The sequence below is a fragment of the Vulpes lagopus genome, chromosome 12, assembly GCF_018345385.1.
Source record: "Vulpes lagopus strain Blue_001 chromosome 12, ASM1834538v1, whole genome shotgun sequence".
In the NCBI taxonomy this organism is placed as follows: domain Eukaryota; kingdom Metazoa; phylum Chordata; class Mammalia; order Carnivora; family Canidae; genus Vulpes; species Vulpes lagopus.
The window spans coordinates 6,188,225-6,208,993 of record NC_054835.1 but is presented as its reverse complement, the minus strand read 5'-3'; the positions used below and the strand labels follow the sequence as shown (position 1 = coordinate 6,208,993).

The following is a 20,769-nucleotide window of genomic DNA, read 5'->3' as shown; positions in this document are numbered from 1 at the left end:
CATGTGGGACTCGATCCCTGGACTGGGAATCACTACCTGAGCCGAAGGCAGACAGCCAACCGCCGAGCCACCCAAGTGTCCCACAAATGGGATTTATAATAGAAAGACTACAAAACAAGTTCTAAGCACTCTTTAATATGTGTGTGGACAACTTATTCAACTCTACCAGTTAATTATTACCTCTGTGTAAATGCCATACAGCGCTTCAAACCAGAGAAGCTTATAACATTTCATTGCAAAGTACACAGCAATTCTGGCTGAGAACTTTATTTATTTTTTTTTTTTGAGAACTTTAATAAATACCAGGAAAATATTACCAGGAAATACGGAAAAATGGTACAATACTGATTAAGAGCACTATTAAAAGTTAATAGTGAGGGCAGTCCCGGGGGCGCAGCAGTTTAGTGCCACCTGCAGCCTAGGGCGTGATCCTGGAGACCCAGGATCAAGTCCCACGTCAGGCTCTCTGCATGGTGCCTGCTTCTCCCTCTGCCTGTGTCTCTGCCTCTCACTCTCTGTGTGTCTCTATGAATAAATAAATAAACAAACAAACAAATATTAATAGTGATTAAAAGCACTGAATTTGGAACCAGCCTTTCTTAGCTTAACTTCCTTTTTTTTTTTTAAAGACTGTTTTTTTGTTTTTTTAAAGATTTTTATTTATTTATTTATTCATGAGAGACACAGAGAGAGAGACAGAGATACAGGCAGAGAGAGAAGCAGGCTCCATGCAGGAAACCCGATGTGGGACTCGATCCCAGGACTCTAGGATCATGCCCTGGGCCGAAGGCAGATGCTCAACCGCTGAGCCACCTGGGCTTCCCCTCTTAGCTTAACTTCCATCCTGACGTTCCACTTACCTGTATAACCATGAGCAAGTTTACCTAACTTCATCACTTCCTAAACTTCATCATTTCTTTTATTTTTTAAAGATTTTATTTATTGGGGCACCTGGGTGGCTCAGGCAGTTGAGTGTCTGCCTTTGGCTCAGGTCATGATCTCAGGGTAGTAGGACCAAGCCCCACATCGGGCTCCCTGCTCCACGGGGAGTCTGCTTCTCCCCCTCCCTTTGCCTCTGCCTGCCAGTCCCCATGCTTGTGTGCTCTGTCAAATGAATTTATTTTTTTATTTATTTACTTTTTTGTCAAATGAATTTAAAAAAAATTGGGAAAAAAAGATTTTACTTATTTATTTATTTATTTAATTTAAGAGAGAGAGAGAGAGATAGCGAGAGAGAACATAAGCAGAGGGGAGAGGGAGAAGCAGGCTCCCCACCGAGCAGGGACCCCAGGGCTTACTCCCAGGACTCTGAGACCATGACCTGAAGCCAAAGGCAGACACTTAACCGACTGAGCCACCCAGGTGCCCTGCTTCATCACTTCTAAAAAGGAATAATAAAGGATCCACCTTGAAACAGTTGAGGAGGATTAAACGATAATAGATATTAAGGGCTTAAAAATCCTAGCACATAATAACTACTCAAAAATTGCAAGTTATGGGGCAGCCTGGGTGGCTCAGCGGTTTAGCGCCGCCTTCGGCCCAGGGCGTGATCCTGGAGACCCGGAATTGAGTCCCACGTCGAGCTCCTTAAGTGGAGCCTGCTTCTGCCTGTGCCTGTGCCTGTGCCTCTCTCTCTCTCTCTCTCTCTCTCTCTGTCTGTCTCTCATGAATAAATAAATAAAATCTTTTTTAAAAAAATTGCAAGTTATTATTTTACCTAGATCAGTGGTTCTACAGCAGGATCAATTTTACCCCCCGGGGGAAAGCTGGCAATGTCTGGAGACATTTTTCATTGTCACAACTGGGAGGATGCTATTGGCACCTAGTCAGTGGAGGTCAGAGATGCTGCTAAACATCCTCCAATGCAATACAGCAATAGCTGCCCCTCACAAAAAAGAATTCTTCGACTCACCCCAAAATGTCAATAGTGCTGGAGTGAGAGATACTGATCTAGATCGTAGGTACACATTCCATGTGCAATTAACAGATATTCAAACCAAATCTGGACACAGAAGCATACAGGCTGTATGCATACTTTATAAATGAGACTCATTTTCAAGACACAATAGAAATAACGTTGAGACAACACCCTTTTTGTCATTCCTTACACCAAAATATACTCCAGGGCCAAAGTTTCAAATGTTAAAAATAAAACCATACATCCAAAAAAACACCATAAACAGAAAAAATTTCAACTGACAAACCAGAAAAAATATATGTAATACGTATCACAGATAAAAAGCTATTGTTATCCCTAATACATAGAGAACTTGTAAAATTTTGGGGGAAGAAAAACTTCAATAGAAAAATGAACAGGGCAGCCCTGGTGGCGCAGCGGTTTGGTGCCGCCTGCAGCCTGGGGTGTGATCCTGGAGACCCGGGATCAAGTCCCATGTCGGGCTCCCTGCATGGAGCCTGCTTCTCCCTCTCCCTGTGTCTCTCCCTCTCTCTCTCTCTCTCTCTCTGTGTGTCTATGAATAAATAAATAAAATCTTAAAAAAAAAGAAAAATGAACAAAAGACAAAAACTGTCAATTCACAAATAAAGATATAAAATTGGCTCCCGAATACATGAGAAAAACATTCAATCTGAATAAAAAGAAAGGCATTGTAAAACCATCCTGAGAAAAAAAAAAAAAAAAAAAAAAAAAAAAAAAAAAAAAACCATCCTGAGATCTCATTCTCAGCTATTAGAGAAGCAAAAATTAAAAGCATTAAAATACATTCTGTTGACAAGGCTGCGGGCAAGAAGGCACCATCAGCATTGATTGGAAGCCAATTTGATGCATCTATTATGTGGGGAGTCATCTATGTTTACCTGTTGACCCAATAATTTCAATTCTCAGTTTATCCTGAAGACATACTTCCCACACAAATGAAAACACACACACAAGGTTACAAGTAACGGATTAAAATTCACTGAATAAAGCAGGAACTCGGGAGTACATCATGATATAAAATATTCGTTAAACATGGGAGAAAAGAAAGCCCTTCCTCACAGCAAACTAGCAGAACTTTGCCAACTAGCAAATGCAGAAGGAATGGTAGATATTGGGCAGCCCGGGTGGCTCAGAAGTTTAGTGCCACCTTCAGCCCAGGGCGTGAGCCTGGAGACCCCGGATCGAGATCGAGTCCCGGAGATCGAGTCCCGCTTCGGGCTCCCTGCATGGAGCCTGCTTCTCTCTCTGCCTGTGTCTCTGCATCTCTCTCTCTCTGCTCTCTCTGTCTCTCATGAATAAATAAATAGAATCTTAAAAAAAAAAAAAGGAATGGTAGATATTAAAGAAACATTTATGGGGCCCCTGGGTGGCTCAGTAGGTTAAGTGCCTGCCTTCCGCTTAGGTCAAGATCTCAGGGTGCTGGGATGGAGTCCCACTTGTGGGCTCCTGGCTCAGCCGGGAGCCTGCTTTTCCCTCTCCCTCTGCCGCTGCTACTGCCTGCTGTATCTCAGATAAAAAACAATAAAACCTTTAAAAGAAAGAAAGGCCATTCAGTTACCTGACAGGGGTAGGTGATTCAGGCAGAAATAATGAATGACAATGGTGGAGGTTTGACGAGGAAAAGGATATCGGTGTAATCTTGGATTACCTCCCCACAAGGTACATAATCAGTTACATAAAGAAAAATGATGCATTTTTAGCACAGCTATCTGGGAGGTAACAATGTGACCAAGTGATCAAGGTTAGCATTCCCGGTGTGGGGACGGGTTGCAACATACGTGTGCTTCCTGATATGACTGAGGACAAAGCATCATTTCTGTGGTATTCAGAATGCAAAAATGCATTGCGTGAGTCTACAGCAGACAGACCCATGTTGGGATTCATCCCACGGAATACAAGGTATGCATTCCCTAAAACGGTCAGAGATATAAGAGACGGGGAAATGCTTTAGAGGCTTTCCATACGTCAGTCTAAAGAGACAGGACAACATCCTATCTGTAACTGATTATCAGCAACTCCGGTACAGCAGCTATGCCTTTACCATGCCGACAGCCCTGGGATCCAGTGCTTGCCTTTGCAAATCCTAGGTACAATGACTACACCCCCATTAAACTTCCCAAGTCTGCACAGTGTCATCTAAAATCTTGGTCCTTTCCACAGGTTAGGTCCCATTAATCGTTCATCGCTAAATCTGGATCTCCCAGCACAAAAGACGTGTGGTAAATAACTGACCCTGAGCGGGTTGTTTTGACAACGTAACGGAGGCGCCAAACTCTGGCTGAAGGGGGCACCGCAGCCTTTAGGGAGGAGAGGACCTCTGACATAAGGGGAGCTCCCTGAAAGGGTAGAATAGGCAGGAGAGGGCAGAAACCCTAGGACAGGGAGATGCACACACGGGAGTCAGGAAACAAATGCTGGTTGTTAAAAAGAATGCACGTGTTCCCAGCGCAGGACATGCCAGGGGCTAGGGAACAGCAGGGTCCCGTGGCCAGGAGCCAGAAGGGCACCGCCCACTCCGGGGGCCCCCCGCTCACCTCCCCCCGCAGCAGCCAATCGCGGTGGTAGCACAGGCGACCTTTGTCGGAACTGCGCAGCGCCTGCAGGGTCTCCCAGCAGCGACCCTCGGACGGCATGCCCCACCCTGAGGGAGCTCTTCAGAGTCTCCGCTTATGACAAAACAAGACCTCGAATCAGCCGCCCGGAAACGGGCCCTCGCTTCCGCTTCCGGGGCGCGCACACAGCTACGCGGCTCAACCCCGCCCCTAACGGCTGCGTGGCCCCGCCTCCGGCGCCGATCCCGGCTGCCTGCGCGGTTGCGCTTGCGCGCTGGGCGTAGTGCTCAAGGCTAGTTTTCTTGCTTGGGGCTAGGAACCGGATCTTCTGAAGGCTGGAGCGTCCAGATTGCAGAAAACCCAGTATGTTTTGACGAGGTTGTGGAAAAATTGGAATATTGCTAGTGGGTTCTAAAGTGGGGCAGCTCCTGTGGAAGACAGTCTGACAGTTCCTCAGCTTAGCGTTACCATTGATCCAGCACTAACTGTGTATATACCCTAGAGAAATGAAACATGCATCCACACAAAATGTGCCTAGCAGGATTACTCAGAGTAGCTAAAAAGTGGAAACACAAGTGTCCTAAATAAAATAGGGTGATGAATAAAATAGGGTGTATTCGGACAATGGAGTATTATTTGGCCATAAGATGAAGTGCGAATGCAGACTACAACATGGATGGATCTTGGAAAACATTATTCTAAGTGAAAGCACTGGTATGTGTGAGCTCATTTTTTGCTAAATGTCCAGAATCACAAACACGTCCTTAAAAACTTTGTTAGTATAGGGGAATCCCTGGGTGGCGCAGCGGTTTAGCGTCTGCCTTCAGCCCGAGGTGTGATCCTGGAGACCCGGGATTGAGTCCCACGTCGGGCTCCCTGCATGGGGCTTGCTTCTCCCTCTGCCTGTGCCTCTGCCTCTCTCTCTCTCTCTCTGTCTTTCATGAATAAATAAAATCTTTTTTTTTTAATTTTTATTTATTTATGATAGTCACAGAGAGATAGAGAGAGAGGCAGAGACACAGGCAGAGGGAGAAGCAGGCTCCATGCACCGGGAGCCCGACGTGGGATTCGATCCCGGGTCTCCAGGATCGCGCCCTGGGCCAAAGGCAAGCGCCAAACCGCTGCGCCACCCAGGGATCCCTAAATAAGATCTTTTTAGAAAATAAAGTCTTTAGGGATCCCTGGGTGGTGCAGCAGTTTGGCGCCTGCCTTTGCCCGAGTGTGATCCTGGAGACCCGGGATCGAAGTCCCATCGTCGGGCTCCCGTGCATGGAGCCTGCTTCTCCCTCCTCCTGTGTCTCTCCTCTCTCTCTCTCTCTCTCTCTGTGTGTCTATGAATAAATAAATAAAATCTTAAAAAAAAAGAAAAATGAACAAAAGACAAAAACTGTCAATTCACAAATAAAGATATAAAATTGGCTCCCGAATACATGAGAAAAACATTCAATCTGAATAAAAAGAAAGGCATTGTAAAACCATCCTGAGAAAAAAAAAAAAAAAAAAAAACCATCCTGAGATCTCATTCTCAGCTATTAGAGAAGCAAAAATTAAAAGCATTAAAATACATTCTGTTGACAAGGCTGCGGGCAAGAAGGCACCATCAGCATTGATTGGAAGCCAATTTGATGCATCTATTATGTGGGGAGTCATCTATGTTTACCTGTTGACCCAATAATTTCAATTCTCAGTTTATCCTGAAGACATACTTCCCACACAAATGAAAACACACACACAAGGTTACAAGTAACGGATTAAAATTCACTGAATAAAGCAGGAACTCGGGAGTACATCATGATATAAAATATTCGTTAAACATGGGAGAAAAGAAAGCCCTTCCTCACAGCAAACTAGCAGAACTTTGCCAACTAGCAAATGCAGAAGGAATGGTAGATATTGGGCAGCCCGGGTGGCTCAGAAGTTTAGTGCCACCTTCAGCCCAGGGCGTGAGCCTGGAGACCCCGGATCGAGATCGAGTCCCGGAGATCGAGTCCCGCTTCGGGCTCCCTGCATGGAGCCTGCTTCTCTCTCTGCCTGTGTCTCTGCATCTCTCTCTCTCTGCTCTCTCTGTCTCTCATGAATAAATAAATAGAATCTTAAAAAAAAAAAAGGAATGGTAGATATTAAAGAAACATTTATGGGGCCCCTGGGTGGCTCAGTAGGTTAAGTGCCTGCCTTCCGCTTAGGTCAAGATCTCAGGGTGCTGGGATGGAGTCCCACTTGTGGGCTCCTGGCTCAGCCGGGAGCCTGCTTTTCCCTCTCCCTCTGCCGCTGCTACTGCCTGCTGTATCTCAGATAAAAAACAATAAAACCTTTAAAAGAAAGAAAGGCCATTCAGTTACCTGACAGGGGTAGGTGATTCAGGCAGAAATAATGAATGACAATGGTGGAGGTTTGACGAGGAAAAGGATATCGGTGTAATCTTGGATTACCTCCCCACAAGGTACATAATCAGTTACATAAAGAAAAATGATGCATTTTTAGCACAGCTATCTGGGAGGTAACAATGTGACCAAGTGATCAAGGTTAGCATTCCCGGTGTGGGGACGGGTTGCAACATACGTGTGCTTCCTGATATGACTGAGGACAAAGCATCATTTCTGTGGTATTCAGAATGCAAAAATGCATTGCGTGAGTCTACAGCAGACAGACCCATGTTGGGATTCATCCCACGGAATACAAGGTATGCATTCCCTAAAACGGTCAGAGATATAAGAGACGGGGAAATGCTTTAGAGGCTTTCCATACGTCAGTCTAAAGAGACAGGACAACATCCTATCTGTAACTGATTATCAGCAACTCCGGTACAGCAGCTATGCCTTTACCATGCCGACAGCCCTGGGATCCAGTGCTTGCCTTTGCAAATCCTAGGTACAATGACTACACCCCCATTAAACTTCCCAAGTCTGCACAGTGTCATCTAAAATCTTGGTCCTTTCCACAGGTTAGGTCCCATTAATCGTTCATCGCTAAATCTGGATCTCCCAGCACAAAAGACGTGTGGTAAATAACTGACCCTGAGCGGGTTGTTTTGACAACGTAACGGAGGCGCCAAACTCTGGCTGAAGGGGGCACCGCAGCCTTTAGGGAGGAGAGGACCTCTGACATAAGGGGAGCTCCCTGAAAGGGTAGAATAGGCAGGAGAGGGCAGAAACCCTAGGACAGGGAGATGCACACACGGGAGTCAGGAAACAAATGCTGGTTGTTAAAAAGAATGCACGTGTTCCCAGCGCAGGACATGCCAGGGGCTAGGGAACAGCAGGGTCCCGTGGCCAGGAGCCAGAAGGGCACCGCCCACTCCGGGGGCCCCCCGCTCACCTCCCCCCGCAGCAGCCAATCGCGGTGGTAGCACAGGCGACCTTTGTCGGAACTGCGCAGCGCCTGCAGGGTCTCCCAGCAGCGACCCTCGGACGGCATGCCCCACCCTGAGGGAGCTCTTCAGAGTCTCCGCTTATGACAAAACAAGACCTCGAATCAGCCGCCCGGAAACGGGCCCTCGCTTCCGCTTCCGGGGCGCGCACACAGCTACGCGGCTCAACCCCGCCCCTAACGGCTGCGTGGCCCCGCCTCCGGCGCCGATCCCGGCTGCCTGCGCGGTTGCGCTTGCGCGCTGGGCGTAGTGCTCAAGGCTAGTTTTCTTGCTTGGGGCTAGGAACCGGATCTTCTGAAGGCTGGAGCGTCCAGATTGCAGAAAACCCAGTATGTTTTGACGAGGTTGTGGAAAAATTGGAATATTGCTAGTGGGTTCTAAAGTGGGGCAGCTCCTGTGGAAGACAGTCTGACAGTTCCTCAGCTTAGCGTTACCATTGATCCAGCACTAACTGTGTATATACCCTAGAGAAATGAAACATGCATCCACACAAAATGTGCCTAGCAGGATTACTCAGAGTAGCTAAAAAGTGGAAACACAAGTGTCCTAAATAAAATAGGGTGATGAATAAAATAGGGTGTATTCGGACAATGGAGTATTATTTGGCCATAAGATGAAGTGCGAATGCAGACTACAACATGGATGGATCTTGGAAAACATTATTCTAAGTGAAAGCACTGGTATGTGTGAGCTCATTTTTTGCTAAATGTCCAGAATCACAAACACGTCCTTAAAAACTTTGTTAGTATAGGGGAATCCCTGGGTGGCGCAGCGGTTTAGCGTCTGCCTTCAGCCCGAGGTGTGATCCTGGAGACCCGGGATTGAGTCCCACGTCGGGCTCCCTGCATGGGGCTTGCTTCTCCCTCTGCCTGTGCCTCTGCCTCTCTCTCTCTCTCTCTGTCTTTCATGAATAAATAAAATCTTTTTTTTTTAATTTTTATTTATTTATGATAGTCACAGAGAGATAGAGAGAGAGGCAGAGACACAGGCAGAGGGAGAAGCAGGCTCCATGCACCGGGAGCCCGACGTGGGATTCGATCCCGGGTCTCCAGGATCGCGCCCTGGGCCAAAGGCAAGCGCCAAACCGCTGCGCCACCCAGGGATCCCTAAATAAGATCTTTTTTAAAAATAAAGTCTTTAGGGATCCCTGGGTGGTGCAGCAGTTTGGCGCCTGCCTTTTGCCCGAGGTGTGATCCTGGAGACCCGGGATCGAATCCCACGTCGGGCTCCCGGTGCATGGAGCCTGCTTCTCCCTCCGCCTGTGTCTCTGCCTCTCTCCCTCTCTCTGTGTGTGACTACCATAAATAAAAATTTTAAAAAAAAGTATTTAAAAAAGAATTTTAAAAAATAAGATCTTTTTAAAGAGAAAAACTAACATTCTAAAAATATTATGTACACATCTTATCTTCCTCCATCCTATCCATCCCACCTGACACTGAGCAGTGTGTTTCCTCCAGGCATCTCACGAGATTATGATGTGAAAAAGGTGCACAGGATGGAAGAACTGACCTGGGCTAAAATGAAATGAGAATGCTTGGTCCCAGGCACCAAGTACTTGTTTACTGGCTCTCCCAAAGCATTTTCTTTGATTATTTTTAGAAAAGGGAAGGGGTGGGTAAAGGAGATCATCCAATGGAGCCTTAAATATTGATTATAAAAGCTTTTTGTAAAACAGCACACAAATTTCCAGAATAAATGCATTCCATAGATACAAACCTGGCAAAGAGAAACAAAAATCATTGAGATTGGGGTTACACTTTTAAAAGGCCACTGGACATGAGCCCTGCAGTGTCTGTTGTGACGCGCTGGGGGGAAAGTGGCCTCAAGGAAACTAGCACATGAGGTTTCCGCTGGGCGTGGGGGAGGGCCTTGGCGCAAACACCATACCCATGAAGTAAAACAGCAAGTGAACATGCTCACAGCCCAGGAAGGGTGGTAAGGAGCTCTGGCTAATAGCTCCTGCTGGTTCAGGTGAAAGAAAACCCGAGAGAGAGATTCCTCAAAAGGAGAGCTGGGAGGGAACTGGAAGAAAAAGTCCAAATCATTTTCTCAGGAAAGGAAGGAGCAAAGTCACGGTGAATTGAAATCTGGTACCCTAAGATTAGTAGATTTAAGGCATGTCAAGGTAATCAAAAATTTTCCATTAGGTGACTGTCAGAGAGGAGAAAACTAAATCATTCTGGTTTCGTTCCTCGCACTCCCCCTCCCCCCACTGTTTTAGGGACTTTGCTGGAGCCAGTAGCTCAGACAAGATCCTGCACACACTTCATCAGTGGAACAGAGGGAAACAACAGGCTTTCCAGCTGTGGCTCAGCCCCTCAGTTCCCATGGCATCAATCCAGGCTCTTGGCCCAAGATCGGCTGCCTTAGGTAGGAGGAGACCGGGAGCGGATGGGAGAGCTGGTCAGGTAGGTAGTGTAGGGACTGTCCCCGAACACGTTGGCATAGGATGACTTGAGGAACTGGACATAGTTCTGCATGCTGCGATTGGTGCTCTCCGACTGTTCCAGGCGATCTTTGAGGTCTTGTAGCCGGCTTTGGTAGCGACGGTCAGCCTGAGAACAAGAGTGTGGGCCAAGTGTGCAAAATGTCCAGAACAGACAGATCCCTACAGACTTGATCCGTGTTTGTTGGGGGCTGAGGGCAAGAGAATGGGAGTGACTGCTTATGGATATGAGATTTCCTTCTGAAACATTCTAAACTTAGATTGTGATGATAGTGGCATACCTCCATGAATATACTAAAAACCATTGAATTGTACACTGTAAATGAGTGAATTTTACAATATGTAAATGATATCTTAATAAAGGGGTTAAAAAAAAAAGGGATCTGCCTGGAATATCCTGAAGGGATGGGGAAGTGATTTAAGAAAGATAAAACCATGTCATATTCATAAAAACCACCATGAAACACCTTGCCCTACAGGCCCTAGGAAGCTAAAATCTCAATCCACTCCCTTCTCTTCTACCCCCTACCCTCCAGCCTGAACTCACATCGTCCCGGCTCCGCCGCAGCTGGCTGAGTTCAGTTTTGGTCCTGCTCAACTGGGTCTCAAGGTCCAGAATTTTGTTCTGGGCAGCTCGCTCCTTGGACACTGCATGCTCCTTGGTTTGCTCCACCTGCCCAGAAGGCACACAGGTGGGGCGGGCTTACTTGACATGGGGAATACCTGGCAGAGAAGCCTGGGCCACTTCCACTCTGGTCTCACAGACAGGACTTGCACATCGCTGTGGATACCTCCCTGAAGCCTCAGGACAGGAACTAACTATGGGGATTTCTGGGATTCACTTTACCTGCCCTTTCTCTACACCCCAGGAGTCATCACCTGAGCTGTGGTAAACCTGGCTGAGTCTCACACAGGCTGCAATTGAATAAGCCATCATGAATAAAGTGCCAAATCCTTTAGTATAATTGCTCATTTGATCCTTAGGACGAATTCATGAGGCAGGTGCCACTACTGTGTGCCCATTTTTTTAGATGGGGATATAGGCTCAGAGAGGTCAAATGATTTGCCCAAGGTCACAGAGCTCGTTAGTAATGGAATCAAGACTGACCTGCCTTCTAGCATCTTCAATGGCGCTCTCCAGCTGCCTGGCCAAAGTCCCACATTCTCGTGTTTTCTCCTCTAGCCGTAGCTGGGACTGGTGGATTGCCTCCTCCCTCTTGGCAATCACCTGTAGGAACTCGATATTCTGGGCACTGGTGGCCTCCAGTTTCCTAGGTGAAAACACTTAATCAGACCCTGCTCATACCCCTGCCTGTCCTGTTCCACCCCACCAGGGGGCTGCCAGTCAGCCCTGGACCACGGCTCTCATCACGCCAAGAGTCTCCAAGGAACCACAGGAATAAGTCAAAGAAACCTGCTGATCATCAAAATGGCAGGGAGCCGAGCAGCCAGAACAGCCGGTTAGAGGCCTGTGTGAAGAGTGGGTGGGCAAACACAGGCCCAGCATGCCTGTTGGCACATGTAACATGGCACCTTGCAGCTGAGGAAGGTGGGTGCCACCATTATCCCCACTTTACAGATGAAGAAACTGAGGCACTAGGAGCAGAAGTCATTGGCCCGAGCTCAGCACAGCTGGTGGTCTGTCACCAAAACCAATGCCCTCAGCTTCTGCTTGCAGTTGCCCCTCCCCCCCCAGCAAAGGGACTTCAGCTGGACCTCTCTACCACTGATGTGACCCACCACAGGGCTGCTGTGAGCATTCCAATATGTACACACAGTCCCCAGTGAGCTTCTAGAATACATTCCAGTTGAAAGCTCTGTAAGTCCTGCTGAGTCTAGCTGCATTAATGGAGCCAAGGAGACCTGCTGGCCCAAGTTCCCATATACAGGCTTGTATAAGCCAACTGGGCAGTCACAGCATTCCAGGGCCCCAGGACTTTAATCTCTGAACTCGAGGCTCTACCCATCATTTTACAGATGCCAAAAGCTCCGGAGAAGGACAGTCAGGAGACTAGGTCACAGCTTTGCCAGTTACCAGCTGTGTCACCTTGAGCAAGTCACTTCACTTCTCCATGCTCAGTTTCCTCATATTTAAAATTAGGATAATAGTAGGGGCGCCTGGCTGACTCAATCAGTAGAGCATCTTGGGGTCATGAGTTCAAGCCCCATGTTCAACATGGAACCTACTTAAAAATTGCAATAGTAGCAACTAATATACACTATACAGTGCATTTTTCTTTTCTTTTTTTAATATTTTTATTTATTTATTCATGAGAGAGAGAGAGAGAGAGAGAGAGGCAGAGACACAGCCAGAGGGAGAAGCAGGCTCCATGCAGAGAGCCCAATGTGGGACTTGATCCTGGGTCTCCAGGATCAGGCCCTGGGCTGAAGGCAGCACTAAACCGCTGAGCCAACCGGGCTGCCCCCAGTGCATTTTTCTATGCCAGATAATGTGTTAAGGCCTTTGAGGAAGGCCTCATGGAAGACTTACAATAACCTCATGAGCTAGATTGTTAACCCTACCTTGATCCTTTTCTCAAGATGAGTAAAACAGAGGTTCAAAAGGGTTCAAGGATTTGCTCAAGATCACAATACAGGTTAAGTGGCCAAGTGGGGACCCAAGGCCAGGACCCAAGCCCAGGGCTTCTGACTCCAAAAGCTACTCTTGACCTGATTGCCTCCGATAATCCGTAGGTAACAGAAGCATCAGATCAGAAAGGTTCTTAGGGAAGGAGGATCAGAAATGAAAAATGATTTGGGAGGCAGGGATGCCCCCTCACCACCACATCCTGATCCTGCTGGTTTGCTGGGTAAAGTGTGCCTTTCTGGTAGGTGGAGACTGTGGATGGTCTGAACTTGACCAAACTGTTCTGGAGCATCCCCCAGTCAAGAGACTGCCTTCCTCTCTCCCCCAATGCTTACCACTGCAATGGAAACGGCTTTTCCTCTGAGGTCTGCCCTGTACCTTCCAGGACCTTGAGTCCCTCAAACACTTCTGCACAGTAAGCCCAGAGCAGCTAAGTGGCTGAAAGTCTCAGGTCCTAGGAAGAGGACAGAGATGGGACCAAGTGCCTCTAACCTCTCCAGTTCATCCACCTTCAGACTCAGCTGTTTATTTTCCTTCTGTGAAGCCTGATGTTTCTCTCTTGCCATCTCCAGCTTGTCCCCCTGATGTTCGATCTAAAATGACAGGAACACAGACTGGTTTATGAAGGAACTTCCTGGTGCAGCCCTCCCTTCCCCCTAGGACCTGCCATCCACACCCAGGAGAGGGGCATGCTGCCCTCAACAGGCATCCAAGTCTCAACGCACAACCTGGAGGAGAGAGGAGAGGAAGGACAGGTTAGGCCCAGCTCCTGTGAAGGCTTTCCCCACACGAAGAGAAGTCAGGTTTCATCCCAATGAACCACGGTAACGATTTCTTGATCAGGAGAGGCCACTCAATAGGATCCAGGGCAGACAGAAGACAGAAGCAGATGGCGGGCTTAACTGGCCCCACATGACCAGGCCACGGAGCTTTACCAACTACATTGTTGACACCGCTGATTTCATTCTCCCTTTGATGAGGGACAAGTGCAGGTGAGGCAACAGGAAACCTAGCAAGTCTTTCAGGCTGGCGAGTTTGAGAAGTTATCCAGAGAGCTGCCATATGCAGAAGTCTCAGATGGCAGCCTCAAAAGGCCCTCAGAATGCTCAGGCTCAAGACAGGGCAGGCAACTTAAGAGGACTGAGAACATGGGCTTGGAAAGCAGATGGAGCTAGCTGGGTTCCAAACCCTGTTCATTAAGTATCAGCTCTGTGACCTCAGGAAATTGTATCTCTATGCCTTGGGCTGCTTTTAGGAAAATGGAGAAAATAGTATCTGTGCCTCACAAAGTTCCTGGGAGAATTACATGAGAGAATACTGGAGTACAAAGTCTGTGCTCACAAAAACCACAGCTACGTTTATTGTTACAAGGCAGTAGGTCAAGAGTGGAGAAGGGCCTGGCCCAAGGTCCCACTATAAAGGAGAGGCATAGACCAGAGGCAGGATTCCAGTAACCAAGAGGCAGTCTGCTCCTAGGGGGAAGGAGCCCTCTTTCAGGTCAGAACCTCAGGCCATGGATCTGGTAAGAGTAGGGAAAGGCAGCTCAAGCAAGAGAAAGTTGGGGAAAAGAACACCTCTGGCTGGGTGTCTCTGCTGGAGGCGTGGCCCAGCACAGCAGGAGAGCCTGAAGAGCAGAGGCAGTTAGAGACTTGGAGCTTCCGGGGCGGGGCAACACAGCAGAGTGACGACTCCTACAACTACAATCACTTTGTGCAAACACAAGGCATTTGGCACACCAGACTTTTATTTCACAGCACTGATGATAGCTCACTCCTTTCAGAAAGCGGCAGCCAAGAAAAAGGAAGTGGTCCTCCCTTGGGGGGTATGTGCAGCTCATCTTGGTAAGCGGGCCCCTGCTCGTGCCAGTTCGTGGGACCCTTTCTGCCAGTCCCTTACCCGGCTGCGCAGGTCTGATATGATGGCTGTAAGGTCGATGTTCTTCCTCTCATAGCCCTGCAGCTGGTCTTGGCACTCTGCCAGCTTAGCCTCTGTGATCTTCAGGATGTCAGGCAGCTGCTGCAGGTCAGCCAGCTGGGACTGGAACTGCCTACGGGCCTGCAGCAGGAGAGAAAAGCCCACCCTTGGGAAGAGTCCCCCTGCTGGTGGGGCTAGCCAGAGTCCTTTGGAGTTAGGGCAGGGTCACCCTTGGTCCCCAGAAGAGGATCCTGTGAGAATACTGAGGGTGTCCAGCTGTTCTCTGAGGGACACACTTGACCTTAACTTGCCCTCAAGCCTGCCACTCCTTTAATCATTTAAGAATAATGACTGTTACATAGCAAACACCAGGACCCAGGCACTATGCTAAGGGCTCTCTCAATTAATTCATGCAACAACCTATAAAGTAGATGCTGTTGTCCCAATATAAGGACTCTAAGGATCATAAGAGCAAAGCCACTTCCCTAAGGTTGCTCAGCTAGAAACTGATAGAGCCAGGATTAAGGTCCAGTCTAACTCCAAAGCCCCTAGGAAGGCAATCTTAATGCTACAGGTCAGAGGAGAAGGTTAGAACTCTCTGACTTAGTCCATCCTGTATTAACAAGGAGGCTAGGGACCGGATGGGGATGGGGGACTTGCCCAAGGCTATGCAACAGATTAGTGACTCAGCCTGGACTCAGCCCTTCTCCTAGGTTAATATTAAGATGAAATGATCCCTTTGCTCTAGAATAAGGCTGTCTGGGGAAAGAGGAAGGCGAGGGGAGGCACATCTTTGGGTTGACCCAGAATGAAATAGGCATGCCTAAGACCTGGCAGATTTGAACATTTGAATTCACTTGGATGCTTGAAGCAGGAGAGATTATTTTAAGGGAACTGAAGAAAGAAGAAAACCAGGAGGAAACGGAATAGAACAGCAGCTCAAGAGAGAGAAGGCACGTACAGGGAAGCGTGGACCAGCCCAGCAATGGGAACTGGGCTGAACTCGTTAATCTTTCTGGTCTAAATCAGGGAGGCTCACAGGCAACCAAGGGGGACAGACATGGGCCTGTGTGGGTGAAGAAAGCAAGCAAGGAGAGCGGTACCGCTTCGATCTCTTTGTTCATCTCGTCTTTAAGGATCTTGTTCTCTTTGTCACAGCGTTCTAGCTGGGCAGCCACTTCATCAGCTTCCAATCTGGTCTTCATCACCTAGGGGGCAGCAAAGCACTGAGCTGAGTTTCGGTGAAAAACACCTTTGATGGCCAGCTCACCCTGGGAGAGGCTTCATGATTAACATCCCCGTCCACCACCTACCTGACTCTTATAGTTGTCAATCATCCCTTCATAGTTCTTAACTGATGCCTTCAGCTGCTGTACCTCAATGTGCGCCTGATTGAGCTTGTCCTCCATCGGGGCGAAGCTAGCCTGGAAGGGGTGGCTAATGAGTAACCTCCAGGAAGGTTCCCAGAGCGGGCAGCCATCCTACTCTCACTCCCAGGGGCCAAAGGAAGCCCTGCTACTCAAACCCACACTAGCAGATTTCCTAAGGGAGTTATCAGGGCAACTAATGAATGGGGAGCTTAGAGCCACCAAACTCCCACACAGTTGAAAATGCACCTGTAACTTTTGACTCCCCCAAAACTACGAACAACTTACTGTTGACCAGAAGCCTTACCAACAACATATATAGTCAATAAACACATATTTTGTATGCTACATATGTATTATATACTGTAATCTTACAATAAAGTAAGATAAAGCAAATAAAATGTTAGGATAATCATAAGAAAAATACATTTAGGGACACCTGGGTGGCTTGGTGGTTGAGCATCTGCCTTTGGCTCAGGTCATGATCCCTGGGTCCTGGGATTGAGTCCCACATCAGGCTCCCTTCAGGGAGCCTGCTTCTCTCCCTGCCTGTGTCTCTGCCTTTCTCTGTGTGTCTCTCATGAATAAATAAATAAAATCTTAAAAAAAAAAAAAAGAAAAATACCTACAATACTAAACTGTATTTATCAAAAAAATTCCATATTTTAGTGGACCCACACAGTTCAAACCTGTGTGTTCAAGGGTCAACTGTAGATGCAAATAAGCAATTCCTGTGTTTTCTTGTCCTTACTACAAAAGTAATACATAATCGTTAAAGAAAATGGAGGTTGAGCAGCCCCAGTGGCTTAGCAGTTTAGCACTGCCTTCAGCCCGGGGTATGATCTGGGAGACCCGGGATCGAGTCCCACATCAGGTTCCCTGCATGGAGCCTGCTTCTCCCTCTGCCTGTCTCTGCCTCTGTGTGTGTGTGTGTGTATCTCTCGTGAATAAATAAATAAAATCTTAAAAAAAGAATAAAAGAAAATGGAGGTAAAGGGCCCCTGAGTGGCTCAGTCAGTTAAGTGTCTGACTCTAGGTTTCAGCTCAGGTCAAAATCTCACAGTTGTGAGATCAAGCCCTGAGTCGGGCTCTGTGGGGAGCCTGCTTGGGATTCTCTCCCTCTCCCTCTGTCCCTCCCCCTGGCTGTTCTAAAATAAATAAATAAATCTTTAAAAAACAGGGTGTGTGTCTGGGTAGCTCAGTCAGTTAAGCATCTGACTCTTGGTTTCAGCTCCGGTCATGGTCTCAGGTTCATGAGATGGAGCCCCATATGGGGCTCCCCATTCATCAGGGAGTCAGTCTGCTTCTCTCTCTCTCTCTCTCTGTCCCTCTCCCTGCTCCTGTTCACTCTCTCTCAAATCAATAAATCTTAAAAAAGAAAAAAAAACAAAGAAAATTGAGGTAAGACCACAAACAACCAATCATGATGCATGATGCCTTGCTTTATCGCTGTCTGTAGCTGAGAAGATACTTTATTATTTTTTTCAACAGGAATGAGATTATATTGTATTTACTGCTTTGAAACATGCTTTTTCATGTAACCATTATTGTGACCTACTTCTCAAGTCAACAAATGTTCTCCTACAACCTAAATGTTCACCTTTTGTAGAAGGGACAAAAGGAATCATAGTATCTCAATACAAAAAAAAAAAAAAAAAAAAACCAATATGCACTCATTTTAAAGAGATAAAGCTATAAAACAAAAACCTGACCTAAAAAAATAAAACCTGACTTAAAAAGATATCCATGAAAGATGGCTGAATGAGAAAAGCAAGCAAGCTGCAGAATAATGGGTGTGTATGTGTTTGAATATCTTTATTAGTATTGGGGGGGGACTGGAAAAATGTGTATCTACAGTAAACAAAGAACATCACTTCTGTATCAGATTTCTGTAATGCTTTCAACTTTTACTAGAGAACATCATCAACAACATTATAGACAATACATTTCTATAAACATCATTTTTTAAAAGATTTATTGGGATCCTTGGGTGGCGCAGCGGTTTGGCGCCTGCCTTTGGCCCAGGGCATGATCTTGGAGACCCAGGATCGAATCCCATGTCAGGCTCCTGGTGCATGGAGCCTGCTTCTCCCTCTGCCTGTGTCTCTGCCCCCCTCTCTCTCTCTCTCTCTCTCTCTCTCTCTCTCTCGGTATGTGTCTATCATAAATAAATAAATAATTAATTAATTAAAAAAAAAAAAGATTTTATTTATTTATTCATGAGAGACATAGAGAGAAAGAGAGAGAGAGAGAGAGAGGCAGACTCCATGCCAGGAGCCTGATGTGGGAGTCAATCCCAGGACTCCAGGGCCGTACCCTGGGCCAAAGGCAGGCGCTAAACCGCTGAGCCACCCAGGGATCCCCAAACATCATTTTTTAAAAACATTTTAATTATCTGTACACTCAACGAGGAGCTTGAATTCACAACCCCAAGAGTTTCATGCTCTCCTGATTGAGCCAGCCAGGCGCCCCTACAAACATCATTTTGCATGGCCACACTATATGACTCTCCACAGACACAATTGCTGTAACTAATCCCCTAAACACCTGTTAAGCTTAGAGGCTGCCTTTCACTTCCCAGCAACCCCACTAAAACAAAATGAGGTGGCACCCCTCCCACCAGAGTGGCTCCATTGAGAAAGACATATACCAAGTGTCCCTGAGAAGACAGGGAGCAACTGTTGCCTCTTGCACACACCTGATGAGAGTATAAATTTGTATAACTGCCCTATTTTATGGTAACCTCTACCAAAGCTGAACTTATATTCGCCATCCAATGACCAGGCAATTCTACCTCAAGGTATTTAACTTATAAAAATACCCCAAATAGGTTCACTCAAAGATGTACGAAGATGTTATACAACTCAAATGTCGATTGACAGGAGGGATAAATATAGTATGGTGTACTCCTACAACGGCTGACCAAACAGCCTGAAGAACGAGACCTGCTACACAGAATGGATCATTCACAGACATAACGCTGAATGAAAGCCAGGCATGAAAGTCAAAAACAGGCAAGCTAATCTGTGGTGACAGAAGTCAAGATAACAGTCACCTCTCCCATGGATATTTGTAAACAGATGAGGTCACTGGGATGCTAGTAAGGTTTGGATCAGGGTGACTGATGGACAAAATGTGTTCACTTTATGAATATTCTAGAATGTGTATACCTTTCCATATGTCATACTTCCCTTAAAAATCAATCTCAATTAACAGATAAATCAGTAAGCAAAGATAAACCTGGGGGTACCCGGCTGGCTCAGTTGGTAGAACATGTAACTCTTGATCTCAGGGTTGGGAGTTCAAGCCCCATGTTGGTTATAGAAATTACTTAAAAATAAAGTATTTTAAAAAATAAACACATAAACCTAGATTTGACGGTCAAGTTCAATTAAAAAGGTCCAACCTGGCTCCTGAAACATGAACCCTGAATCCAGTGCCTCTTGTCCCTATTGTGCTAGGAGGGTACACATCAAGTAGTTAAGAGCTGGAGCTTCAGAATATGACTGGGCTATAAATCCTAACTAGCTCTAACACTTCCAGGGCAAAATCTTGGCAACAAACCTGACCCCCCTCTAAGCCTGTCTCCCCTTATTCTATAAAGTAGAGACAACCATTCCACTATTGAGAGGTTGGGAGGTGAGGGGAATGGATGTTTATGAAGGGGACGGTAGCTTCCCAGGAGTCAGTGCCCACCTCCAGTCGAGTATGTTTCACCCACATGGGCTGAGTGGGAGTGTTAAGCATGTCACACACATTACCATGTTCTCACCAGAGTCTCCTTTCCTCACGCTAAGAAAATCACAGTGACAAAGGATAAACCGTCTAGCCAGGGGTCTGTAGCTAGTGAAAGGTAGTCAGAACTTGAATCCAGGCCTTTCTTTTCAAGATTTTATTTATTTACTTGAGAGAGAGAAGCAGACTCCCCACTGAGTAGAGAGCCCAATGTGGAGCTCAATCCCAGGAACCCGAGATCATGACCTGAGCTGAAGACAGACGCCTAACCAGCTGAGCCACCCAGGTGCCCCAAATCCAGGCCTTTCTGACTCTAGTGCACACCATCCTAATCATGTCGCTGCCTCCAGGCCCTCTGAAGAGCCTTTAATCATCTGTGGGGCCCCATCTGGAGTGCCCCACCAGGGATCCTGCTGCCCTCCATTCATGGTGTGGGCCCACTCTCATTACAGACCTTCAGCCTCTCGTTCTCTAACTTGAACGCGGAATACTCGGCAGTCTGCCGGTGTAGTCTCTCCACCAGGCTGTCTCGGTCTTCCCGCATCTTCTCCTCCAATGTTTGTTGTTGGTTTACAAGATCTGTCACCCGGCTAGAAGGTCGCAGAGTGAAAGCAGACAAAGGGAAGCAATTACGTGGGTTCTGAGAAGCCCAGGTCTTTGTGTGGAGTGGGGCCAAGTGTTCCTCCCTAGTGCCCTGTCTGCTCCCCAGTCTCCACTCCCTTGCTCTGCCCTGGCATTGCTGCTGTGGCATTCCCACAAACCCCCTCTTCTAACAGCCTCTAGATTTGTCTCCCATACCACTCCCTCCAGAAAGAAGCCTTTTGTTTTCTGATCCTCCTACGAGGCCAAGACACTCCCTGAA

The 20,769-nt window shown here is 47.1% G+C and overlaps 2 protein-coding genes across 11 annotated transcripts in view; both read right to left on the bottom strand.

Moving 5' to 3' along the window:
* LOC121474121 (nucleoporin GLE1) overlaps nt 1–7,996 on the bottom strand; it is a 38,997-nt gene extending 31,001 nt beyond the window's left edge. The window contains exon 1 of one of the 2 annotated variants that reach the window (XM_041726947.1): nt 7,807–7,996. In XM_041726947.1, coding sequence (XP_041582881.1) covers nt 7,807–7,905 — 99 coding nt within the window. In that variant the 5' untranslated portion in view covers nt 7,906–7,996. Of the gene's footprint in view, nt 1–4,473; nt 4,662–7,806 lie in introns of those variants that run through there. The other variant, XM_041726946.1, reaches the window with a different exon arrangement.
* A 1,266-nt stretch (nt 7,997–9,262) lies between these two features.
* ODF2 (outer dense fiber of sperm tails 2) overlaps nt 9,263–20,769 on the bottom strand; it is a 35,104-nt gene continuing 23,597 nt past the window's right edge. For 6 of the 9 annotated variants that reach the window (XM_041726678.1, XM_041726679.1, XM_041726680.1 and 3 more), the window contains 8 exons: nt 20,362–20,497; nt 16,119–16,229; nt 15,909–16,013; nt 14,788–14,946; nt 13,384–13,484; nt 11,413–11,575; nt 10,852–10,977; nt 9,263–10,413 (listed from right to left, as the gene is read on the bottom strand). In XM_041726678.1, coding sequence (XP_041582612.1) covers nt 10,225–10,413; nt 10,852–10,977; nt 11,413–11,575; nt 13,384–13,484; nt 14,788–14,946; nt 15,909–16,013; nt 16,119–16,229; nt 20,362–20,497 — 1,090 coding nt within the window. In that variant the 3' untranslated portion in view covers nt 9,263–10,224. The remainder of the gene's footprint in view (nt 10,414–10,851; nt 10,978–11,412; nt 11,576–13,383; nt 13,485–14,787; nt 14,947–15,908; nt 16,014–16,118; nt 16,230–20,361; nt 20,498–20,769) is intronic. The other 3 variants (XM_041726682.1, XM_041726685.1, XM_041726686.1) reach the window with 1 other exon arrangement.